We start from the raw sequence: 23,301 nt of genomic DNA, 5'->3' as shown, positions 1-23,301 counted from the left end.
GAACACTGATTCGATGCGAAACATCTCGTGTCACAGTCACTAGAAAAAAAATACTCTTATCTTACTTTTTTTTGGAACTGCATCGTCTAGCTTCGATTTTCGTTGTAATGCTGTCGATAATGTTTGTGTTTTAGTCGTACCTCTATTTCCGTGACATAATCGCCACGAAAATGCCGCTCTTCCAGCGAACAGTATGGATATATAGGTTGAGAGATTATCGACTGATGTTTGATTTAGTGTTTCATTTTCGTTACAGAATCCGATGCATTTGAAGCGTGCCAACACGGACAAGCTGCGGGAAGTGTTCACCAAATATGCCACACACGAAGCCAACGGTGAGCTCTTTATGACGAGCGAGGATTTTGTACGGGGCTTTCTTGGACAATCCTACAATGAAGTGAGCCAGCTGGATGACCTTCAGCCGTCCTCAGATAACGGCTGCGACACAACGGATTTATAAAATTCCATTTCTCCCTCAGGATTCGGTGATGCTACTGGCCGGCATTGCGGACTCTAGCAAGGATGGGCTGATCTCGTTCGCCGAGTTCCAGGCGTTCGAGGGTTTGCTCTGCACGCCGGATGCCCTGTACAAAACCGCCTTCCAGCTGTTTGATCGCAATGGTAACGGTTCGGTGACGTACAGTGAGTTTGTCGATGTTTTCAAAAAGACAGATCTGCACGCTAAAATCCCGTTCAAACTGGACGGTCCATTCATACAGCTCTACTTTGGTAAGGACCGGCAGCGTGTGATCAACTATGCGGAATTTTCGCAGTTCTTGCATGATTTTCATGAGGAGTGCGCGCTGGAAGCGTTCCGCATGAAGGACACTTCCGGGTCCGGGTTTATCTCGGCGCTCGATTTTCAGGATATTATGCTGAATGTGAAGAATCATCTGCTCACGACCGAGGTGAAAGATAATCTCGTTGCGGTAGGTACTGGAAGCGTACTCTGTGGTTTAATCTAGCGGACTGTTCACTCACATTCAAGGTAACCGAGGGGCACAAAGTCAGTTTCCCGTACTTTATGGCATTCAATTCGTTGCTAAACAATATGGAGCTCATCAAACGGATTTATTTGAACGCAACCGGGGGCAGTCGGACGGATTCGATAACGAAGGATGAACTGCTGCAGTCTGCCCAAACCATGAGTCAAATCACCCCGCTGGAAATTGACATCCTGTTCCAGCTAACCGGAGCGATTCATCAGACCGGGTAAGTCGTGGTGGTCCTGTTGACAAGAAGCGACGTATGTAACATTAATAATTCGGATGTTTCTTCACACGATTGGTTGACCACAAAATTAACAGTATTCGTTAATTCGTCCATTTACTTCAACTTATGTAGGATTAATGAAAAGCGCCAAAATCACACGTATGATAACACTTCGTGTTACTGTTTTCTCTCCCCTTGAAAATGCCGCCCAATCTCGAATGTGTTTGCGCCTCCCCATCCGCAAATTTATTCCGCAAACTGTAAACGACGGATGGCAAAAAGGGTTTGGTGGAAGCGTAGAAAAGTAATTGAGCGGAATAGGCAAGTTATCTTTGCACACCAGTAACATGACCTGTTTTTATATCCTGCCAACAAAGCGAAAACAAAAATGCTCATTCATTTTCAGAGGTTTTTGAGACAAGAACTGACTTTTAGGCGTTTAGATTCCTTTGACACATAAACCCAAAGTACGCAAACCTTAAAACCAAAAAAAAAGAGATTCTTACGAATCGTGAAACAATTCGTAAGTTTTAAGATTTTAAGTTTTATAGCCTAGCGAATCTCGTATCATATCCAATTAGATTTTTTTTCGATTCAACATCACGGTGACACGGAATAGATACTCTCGAAGTCTGTTTCCATCCGAACGTATTTTCATACTGTGTTTCATTTGTGTTTTTTTCTCTTTCCCCCCGCTTTTCTCGATGTATCTTGTGGTTTTCGTTTACAATGGTTCTGTTAATGTTGTCTTTTCTTTTCCCCCCGACTCTCTTATTTATTCCTTTTTTATTATTGGTACCCGGTTATTTGTCATGTTTTATTTTATTTCTTTTTATTTTCTTTTTGAACAAAACCCATTGGAAATTGTTTTGCTTGTGTATAAAATCGTCTCGAAAATCCTGCACACCGTATTGGGATGCGCTGATGCTTTGGCACGCAGACGGATTGTTTACGGCGATCTCAGCAGTATTGCACCGGAGCACTATACCAAGCACATCACACATCGGCTAGCAGAAATCAAAGCCGTGGAATCGCCAGCCGATCGGTCCATCTTCATTCAGCTGCTGGAGAGCACCTACCGATTTACGCTTGGTTCGATTGCTGGCGGTAAGTAGCGATGGTTTTAGTAAACTTAGATTTTCTGGATCGAGGAACGATGGTAGTTTGATTTTTAAATCAGATATTAAATGAAACGAACTTTCGTTTCCCACTATCTTTTATACAACCTGTTTTTCATGTGAGACCCGGAATGAATCAAACCGATTCTTTACACAAAGATAACGCTTGTTTCAAACGAACAATTTATTTTTGCCTACAGAACACCTCCGTGATTTGGTTTCAATTGCTGGTGATGAATGACACCCTTCGTTTTTTCACCCAATTTCCTCGTTTGTGGGTGAATTCCCATCAATTTACGCACTTGGAAATTGTTGCTAGAGTAATTGCAGTAAACTCGTTAGCTCTTAATACAAGTCTTGAGCCACTGATGCTTCCAATTCATCGTTTTCGAACTTTTTAGGCGATCCAGGGCGCTCTTTGTCTTGGATGCCAAAATTAGCACTACTGAAACGGGCAACCACTACGTTGTATAATTGATAAGGCACGGACTTCATTGAACAGATTAATTTACATTGAACGAGTGGAACTTGACACGAGCATAGTCGTTCAAATAAATTTAAGCAAATTTGACGCCCAGTAGTAGACAACCTAATGGATTCAGACTTAAAGAAAACAGTCGATGAAGCCTTCATATTTCGAATATGACGCGGCGGGAACAAAGTCACGAATCTTTATTCGTGAAGCCGGAAGAAGGAAGAGAAAAAGACAAAATACATTCTAGAATATTCGATAGGGTTCGAATTCACGAAACAAAACCCAATCGATCTTTTCCTTTTGAGTCGCCGAGTGAATAAGTTCTAGTGACGATTGGAATTGGATTTTTTTAGTTTGTTCTAAAAATTTTCCGAGTTTTACTTTTATCAAAAAAAGCGTGAGTGGTGTGAGAAATTGAACTACAATCAAATATAGTTCTTGCTAATTCGTACCTAGACAACAGAGCCTTGTGGCTCCTTGTTCGAGTCCGTGTCTGGATTTAGATCCGCCATTTGAGTTCGGTGCATCGGTCGAATCACCCTATCGCCTCGTGATTGCGTACCACTATAGGCCATTCTGGAGTGTCATTGAGAGTCATTGGTAAGGAAGCTCGGTCCCACAGCTGCCGTACGATACAAACGGCAATACTGCGGTTACATCCATGATATAACCGCAAGGTTGACGTGGGACCATCGTTGGCTTAGTAATCATTTGTTTGTATTGATTAATTGATTGATTGAAACAGTTTTCGATTTCGATTGAATTCAACATACTTGTAAGCAAAGAATTAGAATAAACGGAAACTGGATCCTGTAAAACCGTTTTACTTGAAGAAGACCGGCTAAGACTTTGTTTAACCTATTCCATTTTTTTTTACTAATTCGTTTATTTTTACAGGCTCAGTTACTTATTCCATTTCTTGATAAATAGAATTCTTTGAAGCTTCGTGTATTATTTATATGTAGTTCATAAAATGGCGAAACAAACTATTAATTAATCATATCACTCGAGCAGATCAAAACTACGTTTCCCACCACTCGAACATTACTGTGCAACAATATTTGAGGAATGATTTTATTTGGAAAAACTGGAAGAGTCACGAGTTTATCGCTTCATGTTCATAAAATCGCTAATAGATGTTCGTCACAAAACTGCTTGATAATGTGATTGATTGAGATACATTGGGACAAGTTTTCAGGCTATAGATCACTGCATCGAATCTGACCTCTATCTTCTGTCTTTTTTTAACAGTGTCTTTTAGTGTTCATTTTGAACATCATTGTTGCTATATTTTTCACACTTACGAAGAATGTAGAATAACAAAAAAAAAGGTTGGTGTGGTTTCATTTGATTTCTTAGTAGCTGAAAATGAACACATCGTTTTGGCAACTCGAGCAGGAACGAATAATTCGATACTTCAAAAAGGCACTGATTAGCATGAGATACGAGGTGAAATACCAAAGAAAATTACCATAAACAACTTCACATAATATTATTTCAATACTCAAATAAGCACATTCAGTGCCAAAACAACACTGCACAAGTATTAGTTTGGTATTGAAATTATCAAATTTTGGTATTAAGAAGCTATTTATCTCAATCTTTTGGTATTATTCATTGGTAATTTACTTCCTATAAAGGGTGTGTCACATCAAATTACATCACGGAAAAAACGCTGTAGAAATTCGCCCAGTAGACCGATCCTTTTGAAAATTTTAGACAGTAAAATAAAAACTATTAAACAACTTTTGGCATTTTCTTTTTATTCATACTTCGAGCCCAAGCCCGTATGCTCGCACCTTCCTCTTTACCCCGTCCATAAGGTTCTGTACAACGTCAGGTTGTAGTTTTTTTTGAACAGAAATCCATTTTCTCTTGAAGTCCGCCTCCGATTTGACAACTTTTGGGTTTTTCCGGAGGGCCTGCTTCATAATCTCCCAATATTTCTCTATTGGGCGAAGCTCCGGCGCGTTGGGCGGGTTCATTTATTTTGGCACGAAGGTGACCCCGTTGGCTTCGTACCACTCCAACACGTCCTTTGAATAGTGGCACGAAGCGAGATCCGGCCAGAAGATGGTCGAGCCCTCGTGCTGCTTCAATAGTGGTAGTAAGCGCTTCTGTAGGCACTCCTTAAGGTAAACCTGCCCGTTTACCGTGCCGGTCATCACGAAGGGGGCGCTCCGCTGTCCGCAAGAGCAGATCGCTTGCCACACCATGTACTTTTTGGCAAACTTGGATAGTTTCTGCTTTCGAATCTCCTCCGGAACGCTGAATTTGTCCTCTGCGGAAAAGAACAACAGGCCCGGCAGCTGACGAAAGTCCGCTTTGACGTAGGTTCCGTCGTCCATTACCAGGCAATGCGGCTTCGTCAGCATTTCGGTGTACAGCTTTCGGGCTCACGTCTTCCCCACCATGTTTTGCCTTTCGTCGCGGTTAGGAGCCTTCTGAACCTTGTATGTACGCAGGCCCTCCCGCTGCTTGGTCCGCTGGACGAATGAACTTGACAAATTCAGCTTATTGGCGACATCCCGGACCGAACTTCTCGGATCACGTCTAAACTGCTTAATTACGCGCTTGTGATCTTTTTCACTGACGGAGCATCCATTTTTGCCGTTCTTCACCTTCCGGTCGATGGTTAGGTTCTCGAAGTATCGTTTTAGTACTCTGCTGACCGTGGATTGGACGATTCCCAGCATCTTACCGATGTCCCGATGTGACAACAATCCGCGAAATGAGTGCACAGGATTAATTCACGACGCTCTTTTTCGTTCGACGACATTTTTCCAAATTTACGAAAAATTGACAGTGAAGCATGGCCAACGTGATCTATACACTCTTATCTGATTATAAGCGAAAGCTGAAGATATAATTCCTAAAAATTAAATTTCTACAGCGTTTTTTCCGTGATGCAATTTGATGTGACACACCCTTTATCAGGCTTGTTCAAACAAAATTTTGGTATCAAGATCAAAATGAGGTATTGTTAAATAGTTCCTCTTGCTCGAGAAAGTATTTTTGAAAAAATATATGCATAGTATGCATTCTTGCAAAATAAACAAAATGGTACATATATAATTTAGGCAAAGTATGTAAGGGGAATGGTGCTCCCGTGGCCGAGTGGTTAGCGTCCCACATCATGCGAGGGGTTCGGGTTCGATTCCTATTCTGGCCGGGAGATTTTTCGGCAAGGAAATTTCTTCCTACTTGCACTGTGGTAACGCGTATTCTAGAGCTTGTCACTCCAGAATACATTCAAGGAGTATTATCCGACATAGAACTCTTAACTAAGTACTACTGATAAAAATGACGCAAGTAATACCTACGTTGAGAAGGCAAAGTTCCACTGGGAACGTTAGTGTCATCCAAGATGTAACTTCAGAACGGTTTGTGGGACCTAGAACATCTGATATTTATATAAATTGAAAGACAGTGTAGCTCGTTCTTCTTAGGTAGGCTAGGCTATTGAAGTTGAGTGTGTGATAATATTTATAATTTTAAATTTATTTTACATCGAATGGGTAAAACTAGAGCACACATATAAAAACTGAATAAAACTGGACGATATTCAAAAAAACTGGAATATTTTAGGGTTCAACTGGATGACTGGATCGAGGAAAAAAAACTGGAAGAATGCAGTTTAAACTGGAACATTGGCAATGCTGTGGATTTGGATCTGCTGCATTAATTGAATATGAATCATTTCCTTTGCGTAGTCCGTACGATCCTGCTGCTTCATGATGCATGGAGAGGTTCGACATGTAATGAATTAGAGGCAAAGAAGAATATAAACTTTCTGCACCGAAATTGTTCACGACGGTTTTGGTTCGTTGCTCGTGTATCATGAAGTGCGAACCGAAGCAGAGTTGCCTCTTTCTCTTTTGTGTCATGATTTGTAGCACGTAAAAGCAAAAGAATGTCACGGGGGAAATGATTTCTGTGAGATCATATTTGACCAAACGATCAATCGGCAAACACTGATTAAGAGCATTCGGCGAGTCATCATCGTCGATGTCTCTTGATGATAACTCAGAGGTAAATCTCAACTAAGTACTATAATGTACTATAATGTAATATTTGTAATGATGCTAGTAACTTTTAATATTGGAACACTTTGATTACAAATGGTGGCCATGCCATTCAAGAAAGCAAATAGAATCCCACCGTTTTTAATTAGATAGTAGTAAATTCTAGTCAAAAACATCGCATCAGAAATATTGGGCTTGACCACGAACATCACTGTCACAAACACTTTCACGTCACTTACACTTCACTTAATCTTTTTATGTCTATCATCATTGTCACGGACAGTGGCGTGTAAAAATAAACTCCGTGAAGTGAAAGAGTTCATTCCCGTTTATAGGAGACATATCAGTTGCATAATTTTGGGCGTTTGACCGTTATGTCGGTTGCATAATTTCGGACGTTTGAACGTTATGTAGGTAAAATTAATAAGTGTATGAGATAATATTCCGTTTAATTGAACGTATGTTTTAGAATGACAAGTTTGCGATTATACCTCGATGATTCGGTGTTTCAATGCAATCTATTCGGACTCATTCCATGAATCATTTGCTTGGTACGTTAGTTTGCTGAATCAAATGCTGGTTCAAGGATGAGGAGGAATACTTGGTTGTTCTTGAATAATGTAGTTGTTGAACATATGGGAATGTAATTTTATTTGCTCTTTCTATAAATTACTCTAGAGATAAAGTATGAGCTTAATAATCGATATCTTGCATAGCTCTGTCTAACTCGTTTGAATAGTGAAAAGTATTTAGTATAGGTCAACGTTAAAATCATTTTTTAAGAACCGTTTCTACAATTTTGATGAATAATAATATCTTCTATATCACAGAATAAACCCGAATTTATTTATATAATCTGTATATAATTTGTATAATCTGAGCTACTCCCATATGGGATTCTGAAGTTTGATCCTCTTATCGTTCCCATTCTCGTGTAATTTGATATACGGGACATGAGGTTTGAGATAATTATTTAAACAGAAACTGGTCAGTAGCGTCAGAAGCATAATTTTCATATGAAACATCTGATGAGTTTCAAGGAATTTGCCAAAAGCAGAAAATGATTCAGATTTTCTTTAGACGGATATCAAAATTATGGAAAAAGAATTAGAGAACAATTTGAAAATTAATAATTTAAAAGCTTTGCAATGATTGATTCATTTTTTCCTTATTTGAAATTTGAAAATTCTTTCATTCAAAGTATGTCTTCAAAACAATATCGTTGGAATTATATATTAGGTAAAAACAAAATATCAATGGCCTTATTCGATGTAACTATCGACCTGATTCAGGTCCTGTTCACCAATTGTGAATATTTTAATTACAAAAACCAACTCAGCAATGTTGAAAAAAACATTACAGTTATTATGTTATATTCAAAATATCAACAAATCAATATTATATCAATCATAATGATCGTTTTGGGCCAGTGGCCTCCATTGCCATTTTATGGGGTTAGTCTGATCCTTAAAATAGAAACAAAAGAATTCTATTCATTTAGGACAATCGAAATTAGACCTTTCGCCATGTTTCAATCGGTCTACGGGAGCTACATTTTTAGTCCTCAATTACATCCCATAGCGCATTTATCGAATCCAAATAAACAAATATACGTCCTCTGAATATGTCAGGATTTCGTTCTAAAAATGGCACCAAGCTGGTAAATTGCTGTTTGTTCATCTTTTCTTTCTTAAAAAGCAATACAAGATTCAAAATGTTAGCAAAAAAGCTAAATAAATCAGAAATTAAACTTACTCCATTCCGCGTGACTAGCTTTCACCATCTAAAACACAAGTGACAAATATACTTGTTTTTCCTCGTGACGTGACAGTATCGTGATATTCATAATAACACCGTGTTCATCGAAATTGTCACGACGGATGAACTCTTCCAGATTCTACACACACGGTGGCAGCCGTAATAACGTTGTATACAATTCACTTCGTTTTCACCGTGAAGTGACGTTCGTGATCAGGCCCATTGTGTATTTGGTGATCCGATCACAGGTGCTCGCTTTGGAACACAACGTTTGAGTCGAGCTAAGCTTAGACACGATCAGGTGCTGCGCAACGTTTGTCCAGTCGTTAAAACGTATCTAGGAACACTAAATGCGACGTAGTACTCCAATCGCTAAATCTTTCGCCCTTCCTGACTATTATTTTTTTCCGATCGATGACGATCGGCAGAGACCACACCCATTTTAATCTATCTGTATATTTCTGTCTGTCTTCCTGATTCTTATGGACTCGGAAATTACTGAACCGATTGACATGAAAATTTGTATGTAGGGGTTTTAGGGGCCGGGGAAAGTTTTTATGATAGTTCGAGACCCCTCTAAGGGGGGGGGGGGGGGGGTTAGGCTAGCATACAAATGAAAAACAAATTTCTGCATAACTTAAGAAATAAGCAAGAAAATGAAACCAAATTTGGCATATGGAGGTTTCAAGGGGCAAGAAATGTTTTTATTGTGGTACGACACTCCTCCCCTCTCTTTAAGGGGAGGCTGTTATACAAATGAAACACAATTCCGAGAACTAATCAAGCAAAGGGGTAAGCACAAAACTCGAGGAAGGAATCGTCATGTCTGAGATGTCATAATTTTGTTATATTTTCTGTATCAAATATGTATTCCATGTAAGGGAGAAACATGTTATTTGCAAGTGATTGGAAAATTTTGAACGAGAATTGTGTCTAAAAATAATTTGATATTGTTATTGTAGAAGTACTAGGAAATTTATAGTGAAAGGAAATTGTGAAGGGTCAGCTAGATAGAATTCGAAAGGCCTACAATTTTTCCGGAAAAAAAATTCGTGTGCTGCATGAAAGATGGGAAAATGTGGCTAACGATGGGCAACACTTTCAAGAATGAGTTTTGTGAACAACTTGATGATTTTCGATGTGAAAAGGAGTCTGCAGCGTTGAATGTCGATAGTATGGGAATTAAACAAATCTGATCTTCATTAAACGAAGAGTAGTCGCTAAACTTGAGTCGAAATGTCATTGACTTTGACCTTCAACGAAACATGCGATCGTATTCCCAAATTCAAACTCACTAGATCTTTGCTATTTCTGATTGTTTCCGAAATCCAAGACATCGGTGGATAGACCCCGCTTCGGTAACAGTGAAGCGATAACGCAAGACACGATGACAGATATTAATTCTATTCCGTATGAAGCCTTCCAGTAGGGTTATCGTGGAAAAGGACCAATGGACAAAGTGTGTGTAGAGGCATTATTGATCAACTGTTTCGTAATACAATATCTCCGATCAAACGTTAAATACCTTATCAGAGTGCCAACGTATGCTAAAAGTGAGCTAACACCCGCTACCTGCTAAGTAATTGACGCACGTTCTCCGACTCATGTCCAATCACTGATCGTTAGACGCGCTACTCTTTCGTTTCAATCTTGCCAGCAATAATCTTTGCGTTTGTGATCAAGGTTATCACGACATCGAGCAGTTGTTTGGTCGTGCGAGGTGTATCTGGTCGCCAGACCGAATTCAGATAATTCCCTTCGGGCCCGAGGAAGACAGCCCAATGTGCCGGTGAGAGATGTTTTGGCTCGGTTAGATCTTGATTACATGTCCCAAATATGTGTTTTCCTTAAAGCTATCGATCTTCGTGTGTGATTGTCCCTATATCCTTCCTCCTTTTTTCCTTTGCGGGTAATTGGCCAGTAAAATAAGTTGAAATGTAAATATACAATTGATATACGAATAGATTTAGGAATTGAGTGTGATCATCAACATTGTAACAATTCCCTTATATCTCATCCTTTTCCTGAAAAAAAATGTCACCCTTCTATACAGTAGAACCCCGATTATCCGCGAAATAGTCGGGCTAGATCACCGCGTATAACGAAAATCGCGGATAACGCAAAAAAGGGCTAAAAATGAGGTACTAACACGAAAAAAAAATATTTTAGCATGAAAACTATGTTTTATCAATACAGAAATTGTTGAACTATCCATCTGTAAGGTCGCTTACATCAGTGACCAGATAATGTGAAAGCCATGGCCAAAACAAAAGAGCAAGACCCTACCACTCACTGACAAATTTCGGGAAGGTTTATAGAATTACTAAGGAACTCGCATTCGCGGATAATCCGCAAGAGGCGAATGAACTGTAAAGTTTAAAGCCTCTTAAAAACAAAGAAAGAAAGAAAGGATAATCCGCACCGCGGATATATTTAAGAATTATATTATTATTTAAGAATTCGACTCCTTCAAACTTATGTAACTAACCCTGTAAAAATAAACGAATTAAAAAAAATAAATTGACAGATTGAGTCAGTTTATACAACAAAATAATACATGCGACGGGTGGTCGGTACTTCTGCTGAAAATCAAACGTAATTGTATGTTATTGTGGATACATGACATATTTAATGGGATAAAAGAGTGCCTATGAAAAGATTCACTATGGATATTTGTGGAAAAGCTTCAGTTCCTAACTTATTATAAATCAGCTGAATACATTTGTATGGATACTTTGAACATGAAAGATACTCCGTATTGTCCGGACAAGACTCAGGAAGCTTTTTTTTTGCAATTCCCTCAATTGTAAACGGACATTTGTAGACATTTCAACACAATTGAAGCCGTAGAACAGAATTTACTGGGAGAACATTATTTAGCTGCAGACATTTTTTTTAAATTTAAATCGTTTATTTTTACAAGCTCAGTTACATAGGTTTAAAGGAGCCGAACTCCTTACTGTATTGTTACTAGTATATAAACATTTTTCCTTAATTCTAATGTTAATAATATAGGAAACCGATTACTCGCGGTCGACTCGAGTTTAGAAGGGTGACATATTTTCTTCAGGAAAAGGAGGGGATATGAGGATATATTGACAATGATCACACTCACACTCTCAATCACACTCTCAATCACACTCATCACACTCAATTCTTAAACCTATCTTATATCTAATATGTATTTACATTTCATCTTATTCTTAAGAAGGGATCCGATCTCTCACAAAGGAAAAGGAAAAGGAAAAACTAAGGGTGTAAGGACAATCACACACGAAGATCGATAGCTTTAAGGAATACATATATTTGGGACATGTAATCAAGGTCTAACCGAGCCAACACGTCTCTCACCGGCATCATGGGCTGCCTTCCTCGGGCCCGAAGGGTGACTACTAAATTCGATCTGGCAACAAGATACAGCTCGCACGACCAAACAACGTGCTCGATGTCGTGGTAACCTTGGCCACAAACACAAAGATTGTTGTCGGCAAGATTAATACGAAAGAGTAGCGCATCTAACGAACAGTGATTGGACATGAGTCGGGAGAAGGTGCGAATAAAGTCCCGACTCAAGTCCAGACTTTTGAACCATGGTTTGAGGCTAACCTTAGGGATAATCGAGTGGAGCCACCGGCCCAATTCATCTTCGTTCCATTTGCGTTGCCAGTTAACTATGGTATTTTTGCGGACTAAAGAATAAAATTCATTGAAGGCGATTTGACGCTGATAAATATCGCCTTCAATTGCACCTACCTTTGCTAATGAGTCAGCCCTCTCATTACCCGGAATTGAGCAATGTGAAGGGACCCAGACAAAGGTAATGACATAACAGCGTCTGGATAAAGCACTCAAAATTTCTCGTATTCTCTCAAGGAAGTACGGCGAGTGCTTTTCCGGCCTCACTGAACGGATAGCTTCGACAGAGCTAAGACTATCCGTTACAATGTAATAGTGTTCAACAGGTCGTGAGGCGACGCTGTCCAGCGCCCAGTGTATCGCTGCCAATTCAGCAATATACACTGAGCAAGGATTCTGAAGACTGTGTGAGGTGCTAGAAAACTCGTTGAACACTCCAAATCCTGTGGACTCATTCATAGAGGACCCATCAGTAAAGTACATATTATCACAATTGATATCCCCATACTTTGCATCGAAGATCGTTGGAACGATCCTCGATCGAAGATAGTCTGATGTTCCATGGATATCCTGCTTCATGGACAGATCAAAATGCACAGAGGAATTGATGTAGTCAGGAAAACAAACACGGTTGGGAATATACGAAGAAGGATTAACCTGCATGGAGACGAATTCATGATATGAGCTCATGAATCCAGAATGAAAATTTAGCTCGATCAGCTGCTCAAAATTTCCGATCACCAATGGGTTCATAACCTTACACCGGATGAGGAACCGAAGAGATAATAAATTGAAGCGATCTTTTAGTGGGAGTAGGCCTGCCAAAACCTCGAGACTCATGGTATGCGTTGAGGGCATACATCCCAATGCGATACGGAGACAAAGATACTGAATTCGCTCGAGTTTAATGAGGTGTGTTTTGGCAGCTGATTGAAAACAGAAACTGCCATACTCCATCACTGAGAGAATAGTTGTTCGATACAACATTATAAGATCTTCGGGATGGGCTCCCCACCAGGTGCCGGTAATTGTACGGAGAAAGTTTATTCTTTGTTGACATTTTTTACTCAGATACCTAATATGGGCCCCCCAAGTACATTTAGAGTCGAACCAGACCCCAAGATACTTGAATGACTTGAATGACATATAGTGATCGGTTTACCCAAAAGTTGAAGCTTTGGTTTTGCTGGTTTATGCTTCCTAGAAAAAACCACCATCTCTGTTTTCTCCGTGGAGAATTCGATCCCTAGCCCAATGGCCCAGGTTGAAAAATTGTTCAAAGTATCTTGTAAGGATTCTTGCAGGTCGGATTCGTTTGATCCTACGACAGACACCACTCCATCATCTGCAAGTTGTCTTAGGCTGCAATTTTGTGTAAGGCAATTGTCAATGTCGCTTACATAGAAGTTGTACAAAAGGGGGCTTAAACATGAGCCCTGGGGGAGTCCCATGTAAGAGACCCGACTTACTGCCGAATCTCCGTGAGAAAAGTTCAAATGTTTCTCACAAAGCAAGTGATATAACATATTATTCAATAGAGGCGGCAGACCCCGAGATTGTAATTTGTCTGACAAAACCTCTATTGAAACAGAATCAAAGGCCCCTTTTATAACTCGTACTTGTCTCCAATCATCTGGAACAATATTATGCTCCAGAAACCGATTGAATAAGTTCAACAAGCGATGTTTCGCCACATCAGGGAGATTTTTCAGCAAGTTGAACTTAATTCTATCCGATCCCGGAGCAGAATTGTTACATGAAAGGAGAGCAAGAGAGAATTCTACCATCGAAAACTCGGAAAAAAGATCGCACCTATCTTGTGGTATATCTCGAATAATTCTTTGCACTGGACCGGAATCGGGACAAACCTTTCGTGCAAAATTAAAAATCCATCGATGTGAATATTCCTCGCTTTCATTGGATGAAGAGCGATTTCTCATGTTTCGAGCCACTTTCCATAAATTTTTCATTGATGTTTCTCGTGATAAACCTCCCACGAAATTTCGCCAATAAGCACGTTTTTTCCCTTTGATCAAGTTTTTAAATTGATTTTCAAGGTCCAAATACGTTTGAAAATTCTCAATGGTTCCACGTTTCCGAAAAGCTTTAAATGCATTCGATTTATCTCCATAAAGCTTGGAACACTGGCCATCCCACCATGGATTGGGAGGCCTTCGACGAATAGTGGAACCTGGGATGGGTTTCGTTTGAGCGCGAACCGCGCTGTCATAGATCAAACGAGAAATGAAGTTATACTCCTCCAATGGAGGCAAACCATCTCTGGAATTGATGGCTAGAGCAATCGCGTCCGCATATTTTTTCCAGTCAATGTGTCTTGTGAGGTCGTATGCCATGTTTATTGATTCAGAAGAATTCAACCCATTGGTGATAGAAATTTTGATTGGCAAGTGATCACTACCGTTGGGATCCTGGATTACATTCCACTTGCAATCTAACGATAGTGAATTCGAGCAAAGCGAGAGGTCAAGAGCACTTGGGTTAGCAGGAGGTTTAGGTACACGTGTTGTTTCCCCAGTGTTCAAAACGGTCATATTGAAGCTGTTACAAAGGTCATATATCAACGATGAACGATTATCGTCGTACGGTTCCCCCCAGGCAGTTCCGTGAGAGTTGAAGTCTCCTAAGATCAATCGTGGCTCAGGAAGGAGTGAGCACATGTCAACAAGTTGCTTGCGGCTAACCGCAGCTCTCGGAGGCCAATACAAGCTGACTATACAGAGGTCTTTGCCTCTGATGTTTGCATGACAAGCAACAGCTTCGATCCCTCCAATAGGTGGAAGGTCAATTCTAAAAAATGAGTGACACTTATTGATCCCCAATAGTACCCCTCCGTATCTGTCATCGCGGTCCAAGCGTATTATATTAAAATCGTGGAAAGAGAGATCATTTTGAGAAGAGAGCCAGGTTTCGGATAGAGCAAAAACATCACAATTAAGTTTATGAATTAGAAATTTGAATGTATCCAATTTAGGGATAAGACTACGACAATTCCACTGTAAAACAGTGATATCTCCGACCTCTCTATTTGAATTAGACATCAAGAGAGATAATCATTGCAAGGAGGGGCCATGTTTGCATCAATTGTTGCAAAATAGTCTTTAATACTGGAAGCATTGATATGACAATGGTTCTGATGGAGTCGGAAACATTAAAACACGTGAAGATTTGATCCACAAGGTCAGACAACTTTATAAATCCCGATTGGGAAGCTGCAGACATTTGAAAAATATAAATATTGAAATAATTAGTGAAACATTGTGCATTGGAACCAAACTATAATGTTCTTCCTCTATTCTATTCTCAAGTGTAAGATATCTATAATTTAAAAAAAAAATATGTTTCCATCGTTCCATCGTTCCAACATGTTTCTCCTTATTTTTTAAAACGTGCCTAACAAGTTTGATTTCGTACACCACAGCCGTCGGGGCCACCGCCGTATATCCGATCGATTTGGTCAAAACTCGGATGCAAAATCAGCGAACAGGTTCGTTCATCGGTGAGGTAGCCTATCGGAACTCATGGGATTGTTGTAAAAAGGTAATGACATGATGGGGAAGCATATCGATCAACCGTGGATGTAACCCACCGCCTCCGCTAATTTCAGGTAATTCGTCACGAGGGCTTCCTCGGGCTGTACCGGGGTTTGGTGCCACAGCTTATGGGTGTAGCGCCGGAGAAGGCTATCAAACTAACGGTGAATGATTTCGTTCGGGATAAGCTTACGGATAAACAGGGCATTATCCCCCGCTGGGCGGAAATCGCGGCTGGTGCCTGTGTAAGTAAATTTTCACTGAAACGACTTTCCAATTTCTGTAACGACATCTTTTCAGGCTGGAGCCTCCCAGGTAATTTTCACCAACCCATTAGAGATTGTCAAGATACGGCTGCAGGTCGCGGGAGAGATTGCTGGTGGAGCGAAGGTGCGGGCTTGGAATGTTGTCCGAGAGCTGGGACTTTTCGGGCTGTACAAGGGAGCCCGGGCATGTCTGCTTCGTGATGTACCGTTTTCCGCCATATATTTCCCCATGTATGCCCACACGAAAGCTGCCTTCGCCGACGAACAAGGCTACAATCATCCACTGACACTGCTCGCGGCCGGTGCGATTGCCGGTGTTCCCGCGGCTTCGCTTGTGACGCCAGCTGACGTGATCAAAACACGCCTCCAGGTTGTCGCTCGATCGGGACAGACCACTTACAGCGGGGTGATTGACGCGGCGCGGAAAATCATGGCCGAAGAGGGACCACGTGCCTTTTGGAAGGGAACAGTTGGTAAGGGCGTTGGTTTGACATCGTCACTACGATTGATAATTTTATTAAATCTTGATTCAGCTCGTGTCTTCCGTTCATCACCTCAGTTCGGCGTTACGCTGGTTTCATACGAACTGCTCCAACGGTTGCTGTACGTGGACTTTGGCGGATCGCGTCCCGCTGGTTCGGACGTGACCACAGCCAAACTTGAGCTCACGAAGGTTAACCCGGATCATATCGGTGGCTACCAGGCGGCACTGCCTATGTTGAACGGAATCGAAACGAAGTTTGGCTTGTGCTTACCACGTTTCTCTCCGACTGTGAAGTTGCCTTTGAAACAGCAACAGTCTTGATTAGCTTGGTGGGGTCGTGGTGAGAAGAGGAAAGGCAATGAGCGCTGGAGTAATTTTTTCTGGTAGAGTTATCGGGAAGCGAACAGAGGATGTGAGACTGAGGGTGGTGGTGAGCGAATGTTAACATACAAGTATTTATTGAGGTAGGAAAAAAGTAGCAAGAAAACAGTTTGAATCAGGAATTGGAGGCTCGTTGGTGAGCAATACCAACATTAGAAACACACCAACACAAACAAATACTTTAGTTCGATCGTAAGGTTTTGGCACAGGAAACACACATACAAATAAAGTTTTTAGAAGTATTGTCAGATTTCACTCTAACGTTCTATCCTAATATCATTGTATATTTTATTAAATTTTACTCTAAATGATTTTAAAACGTTTTCAAGCTGCCATAAACATTGTCAATCCCGTTAATCCATTGGTACAACATTACAATCTTGGAGTATTTCGAATATGGAAAATTTGTATGTATGTTATTTGTGGTTCAACAAGTGCTGTTTTAGTTCATCTATTGAGTGAGATTAACAATTGTAATGATAAATTGTTGTTCGCGGAAAATATAAGGTTGGGGAGAAAGAAATCTATCATTTTTGCGTGCAATTTAAAATTTTGTTTAATGTGTTTCAGATTGTCCGATTTGGGTTGAATATACACCGTTTTGTTGTATTTTTTCCATTCTAAAGGTAACTTCATAAAGCCTTATTTATAGAGGGCTTGGTTTTCATTGGCGAAAAACTCTAGTAAACTCTAGATTTTTACAAATCTCTATTGATCCCAATTTCTTATCACTCAGGAAGTTTTGCAATGCGAGAAAAAGGTGGTAATCGCTTGGGGCAGGTCCGGACTATATGGAGGACGCATTAAACCATTCCAATTAAGCTTCCGGAGTGGTGTGGCCTTGCGTTGTCCTGATGGAACACAACACCTCTTCTGTTAGCCAATTCTGGTCAATCGCTAGCTTCAAACGATCCAGTAGTTCACAGAGATTCAAATTTAGTATATTGCACCTAAAAAAATAAAAGATAAATAAAATAAATGGGGATCAGCAAGGGTAGGAGCCTGCCCGTTGATCTCAACTGTTCCTATCTAACGCTTTAACGAAGATCAGATGACATTTCTATAGATTGGGCGTGAACTGGGAACACACGCCTGGTTTTGGCTCTGAAAAACGGTTTTTGAAGGTGGTTAAGTGAGTAGATGCGAACGAGTCAGAGCGCTATAACACTCCCGGGGAAAGTCTCCCGGGTCACTGGAGACTTAGGGGTGCGTCTGTTCTCTATGTTAAGGGCGGCGCCCCGAAAACGTCATGCTGGCAGGGTAGGACTCTAAAACACCTTCTCTCCCCACTGTCTCCCGGGAAAAGGAGATATACTCATGAAATGAAGCTTGGATCAAGAAGAATATTAAAAGGGTCCCCGAACTAGAACTGGTCCTGGAACGGGCGTAAGAGCAAGTGACCAGCGGCTGAAGAGAGATGTGCAAGAGCGGGCTACCAGCCGGGTTCAACCCAAACCGGACCCTTTGTCGCTTCCCAGGATCCCGAAGTTGCAGAGTTCCCGCAGACTGACAAGTGCAGTAAAGCTCATGAACGAGCACGTTTTTCTTTCGCCGCACTTATTTGATGCTGAGAACATGGAGGAGCTGCAACTGACTGACTCTACAAAGCGCCAAGAACAAAATCGGATGTTCAGAGATAACGAAAAAGCGTTCTACGACTTCATAAGCGACGAGAAGTCCGACTACAGAGAAGGTTTGTCAGATATTGGCGATGTGACGAACATCTGGATTGGTATTTGGGAAATCCCAGTACAGTACGAGGAGAGTTGTGGTGGAATAAAATAGGTGCCAGCTATCATAGTCGAAAAAAACGATGTCCCGGAGCCTCGCGGCACCCGAGGAACGGGCCAGCAACGGGTTCCGATGGTGTTTAGAACTTCTGGAACAAAAAGCTGACCGTTGTACATCCAAAGATAGCTGAGTGCTACAACAAGGTGCTACGTGACCCACAAAATCTACCTGAACTCGCCAACCCTGGCTCACCTGTCTCCTTCCGAAAGAGCAACTCATCGAACCCATCAAAGTACAGACCGATAACGTGCCTATCGAGTCTGTACAAAATGTTAAGCAGAGAGGCCGGAGTGTACCATCTTCAATCGGCACGGGAAAGAGTATCACTACCACGCAAGAAAGGGGAACTTGGAATCGCCGACATTTCCGCACTGTGTGTTGCCCAGGTGCGAGAACTGCGCAAGTACTTGCAGAACGCGCCAATCAAAACGCGCTATACCGGGCTGTCTGCACCGCTGACAGAGGATACAGAGGATTGGCATAAGCGCAGTGTCAACACCATTGCAATCTACAGACAGTGGAACAGAAGATTGCAGCTTGGAAGCAGAAGGCAGTGCATGGTGCCCACCATCAACATCAGGAGCGGCCACACGTCGACAAGGTCGCATCTAATCTGTGGCTAACGCGTGGTGAACTCTCTTCAGTAATAGAGGCCGACATGATAGCCATCCAGTACAGGATAATGGCGACAAGAAACTGCAGGCGGTACGTCTGGCATCAAGACGTCAATGTGCCACCATCCCCAAGAAAACATAGAGCGTATTATGGGAGGCTTTCCCTTTTTCGCCAACGAAGCCCTCACCGAGCACCTCAATAACGTGACCCGCTTTGTCCATAGACCACTGGAGCTCCAATGTGGTCTGTTGGAAGACAACGTTCCCAATTCCCTGCACCTGCACCTGCACCTGTCTTGGAAAATCACTGTTTCAAGCTGTACTCGGATCGCATTGTTCTGTCCGACCTATCGATACATCACAAGCCAGGTATACGACAAGAGCGACCTACAAGTCACCGTAATCGATATCGCTATTCCACTGAACCAAAATCTAGAGGAGACTTACGATCGCAAAATCGATCGAACTGTGGGGGCTAAGGGAGGTCCCAAGAATTGTTCCAGTCATTCTCTCTGGAACTGGAACTGTCCCGAAGACTCTTCTGGAAGCGCTTAAGCTATTGAACATGAAGAAGGAATTGGTCGGCATCCAAAAGCACCTGGCTTGTATTATCGCCTCTGTTAAAGAAAAAATGTAAAATTTACGGAATTTTTTCTTTGTTGATTTCCATTGTTCACGCCCTGTAACTCACAATTTAGTGGAACAAACAAAAAACATCAGAAAGAAGAATGAGAAAATAATGGATTTCTTTTTCCCCAACCTTATATTTGTTGAAATCAACAATCACTCCGTTCAGTGCTGTTTTTATAGTAGCTCGCATGAATTTCATCCATCAAGTTTAGTCGCAATTCATTTGAAATGATTGATTTGATAACAGTTGTTACGCAAGGTTTTTCCTATCTGTTACAATGAGTTGTAAATGTGTGATTCAGTTTCCGCTTGCAAGTGTTCCTAGCATTTAACTTCACAATCAACTATAATACTTTAAAATTTTGCAGTTTAACAAAAAAAGACACTAGCCATAAAATGCAGTAACGCTATCTTCCGAAAAACACGTCACGAATATATCAGCCAAAACGCACCATCTAGAAAATACAGCGCACTTTAATCTACTCTATCATTCAACACTAATAATACCTTAAAAAGTACAATGCGGTCTTAAGGGCAAATAGCATGTCTTCTATGGAGAGCCTTGCAACAGAACTGTTTATCAACCAATTGAAGCTGACGGAACAGCCACAACACGTATATTTAGCACAACACAAAAGGTTAAAACAGTAAGATCATGAGACAGCAAACATATATAACATATAGATTATTACATAGCAAATAGGAGTAATTGTATTTGAAGCAATTTTACCTCACGATAAAAGCAGATATACATATATTACAATACGATCGGATCATTGGCAATTTTCGTAAAATTCTTATCTACACTACTGTTAGTAATGCACTACTAGTTCTTTTCTACTCCACCTTCCCAAAAGCTCCCTCACAACAAAAAAGAAAGACAGTCGGGGAAAATGCTGGCTATTAATGCATTTGAACGATGAACAATGGCGTAAGCATTTCTCCATTTGTTAACCATAAATTTTTTTTTTATTGTGAATCCTGTAGAAAGTTAAACCTTACACCACAAGAAGTAACTCAAGTGAGAAATCAAAGAGATTTTGCATAGCAACCAAACTGCAGCTGATTATGCTTAGGAACAAGATGGAAAGGAAAAAAATAAATTCCAATGGGTGAAAAATCTTTGAAAGTTTTATTTTACTGGAAACATTCTCACCTAGTGAAATTCAGCGTTCGATGAGAATGTTATTAATGTCAGTTGAATAACTACTACTCATACCGTTTTCTATTTGTGAGTTTGCTGTGTTGTATCGTTGGGTGTGTTCTCTTTATTTATCCTTTTCTGAATTTATTAAATATTGGGTTGTCTGGAAAGTTCATGTCGCCACTGATGAAAATCTACTCGAGACGCTGATCGAGAACAATCATCGGTTCACGAGACATGAATTATCAGACTCACTACAGGTATCTGAAACCACCGTTCCTGAGCATCTGGTAGAGCTTGGTTACGTAAATCGCTACGATATATGGGTTCCACACCATTTGACGGAAAGACATTGAATGGATCGCATCTCTTCCTATACGAATCGTTTTATAAATGCTATGGAAACACGCCGTTTTGAAGCAAATCGAACCCAATAATTGCAGGATGAATAATTTACAGCAGCATTGAGTGGAAACAAATTATGGTTAAGCGAAAGGAACATTCATTTGTTTATCAACCACCAAAATCAACCCCTAAACAACATCTGCTGCGCTGTGTTAATTCAATCTAATGAGGGCTGCTCACCGTTGCCGCGATCCAGGACAAACAAATTAAATGCCGTGATCAGAAACAGTCAATAAGAAACATTTTGACAACTCGGCAAATTTTGTTGGAGTTTGACTGGGATGAGCTCGCCATACTTAACTGATGTTTCAGATTATCACTTTTCATCTCACTTTCTGATTATCAGTTTTTCGGATCTTTGCAAAAATTTGAAATACGAAGAACATCGATCCTTGATGGCGTCGAAAATCCCATGACCAACTTTTCGACGCATTATCAAAAAAAGCTGCGTGAAGGATTGGGCGATCTTTAGAAAACGATCGATTCTGTAAACAGCGTAGGGATCAATCTTTGAACAATCGAATGTAATTTTTCCAATTTATTGTGTTTGATAAGGGTTGTCTTTCCTTCAAACATAGAATAAACATTTCACATTTATATTCAAACATCAAAGGCATTTTATTTTGATTCTAAGCATGTAGGACACAAAAAAAACCTTGAAAGCGTAGAAAAATTGTGTTTCCCAGGGATGAATATCCTGTAACAACATGGAATTATTGAATTAAATAAATAAATTGAAAATGAATCGAGAACTTCGCTGACAATAATCCCATATAATTCATTCATGTCATACGTCTTGAATCGTAAGGCAACGCAACTGCTTCTTCTAAATGTACGACCTCTAATGTGGCAACCTTGAAAGGAATCTAATGTTTATGAAATTTGTCAGATGATTTTTGCTGAGATTAAAATTAATATTCGCTGAAAAAAAATTGCAAAAAAATGACGGGTGGGTAATGTCGGGGACATAACCGGAGTGACGTAGGACTATACAAAGGGGACAGCTTTTGCTAAATATATATTTCGAATATATTTTTTATTTTCTACCTGAAAAATGGATTAGTTTACTGTTTACTCTTCATGAACATGTTGGGGGTTCTGAAAAGAACCTTTGGTGTTGTGTTTTTGCGTTTTACGTTTTTTTTCCTGAAGGATTTGTACTTATTAAATGTTCAACGCCGGGCATCTTTCGGCGTATGCACATATCTTAAATACAATCAAAATGATGGCTGTGATAGGGAATGCATAGGTGGTTATCAGCTCATTCACTATCATATATTTCACTATTGAGCACATTACCGTACCTTAAACTGTGGTTTCGGAGACGAATGAATTGTAAGATTTGTAGTCTCCGCAAACAAAGTAAATAAAAATGAAAATGAACTGAGGTTATGGAGACGAACTCTACGATCTGTCGAGAAATAAACGAGCTAGAAGCGTTCTGAAAAACCAACAGTAAATACAGGGACGGATGACCTTCGGATTAAAGTCCTTTAAAATAAGAACAGAGCAGCAGGAAATACATAGCTCATCATGTTGCTCCTTAGTTGATTTTCTATACAATGCAGATGTAACGTCAGTCAATTTTCAGTTATCAACCAAAGAAAGCAGTTCTTGTTATCGAGAAAATTCGTTAATGCCAATGTGTTGTAATTTGAAGCCACTTTTAATTCGGAAACCAAGCATGGGTTTGTGAAAACTGAATGATCAATTTAAAAGACCCCAACCACCAATAAGTTCAAGAACAAGCATAAACAAAATAAATCAGTTTATATTATATGTCATATTATCCAAAATATATATTTTTATAA

The 23,301-nt window shown here is 40.4% G+C and overlaps 1 protein-coding gene across 4 annotated transcripts in view; it reads left to right on the top strand.

The window, feature by feature from the left end:
- The window catches only part of LOC129770347 (calcium-binding mitochondrial carrier protein Aralar1), a 53,692-nt gene extending 31,750 nt beyond the window's left edge, over positions 1-21,942 (top strand). For 2 of the 4 annotated variants that reach the window (XM_055773123.1, XM_055773101.1), the window contains exons 2-10: positions 257-397; positions 480-929; positions 989-1,212; positions 1,495-1,533; positions 2,153-2,319; positions 15,664-15,782; positions 15,850-16,020; positions 16,076-16,514; positions 16,575-21,942. In XM_055773123.1, the coding sequence (XP_055629098.1) occupies positions 257-397; positions 480-929; positions 989-1,212; positions 1,495-1,533; positions 2,153-2,319; positions 15,664-15,782; positions 15,850-16,020; positions 16,076-16,514; positions 16,575-16,846 (2,022 nt within the window). In that variant the 3' untranslated portion in view covers positions 16,847-21,942. Of the gene's footprint in view, positions 1-76; positions 192-256; positions 398-479; positions 930-988; positions 1,213-1,494; positions 1,534-2,152; positions 2,320-15,663; positions 15,783-15,849; positions 16,021-16,075; positions 16,515-16,574 lie in introns of those variants that run through there. The other 2 variants (XM_055773131.1, XM_055773112.1) reach the window with 2 other exon arrangements.
- Positions 21,943-23,301: the final 1,359 nt, after the last annotated feature.

Source organism: Toxorhynchites rutilus, chromosome 1 (assembly GCF_029784135.1).
Source record: "Toxorhynchites rutilus septentrionalis strain SRP chromosome 1, ASM2978413v1, whole genome shotgun sequence".
NCBI classification, from domain to species: domain Eukaryota; kingdom Metazoa; phylum Arthropoda; class Insecta; order Diptera; family Culicidae; genus Toxorhynchites; species Toxorhynchites rutilus.
This window is presented reverse-complemented; position numbering and strand designations above follow the sequence as displayed.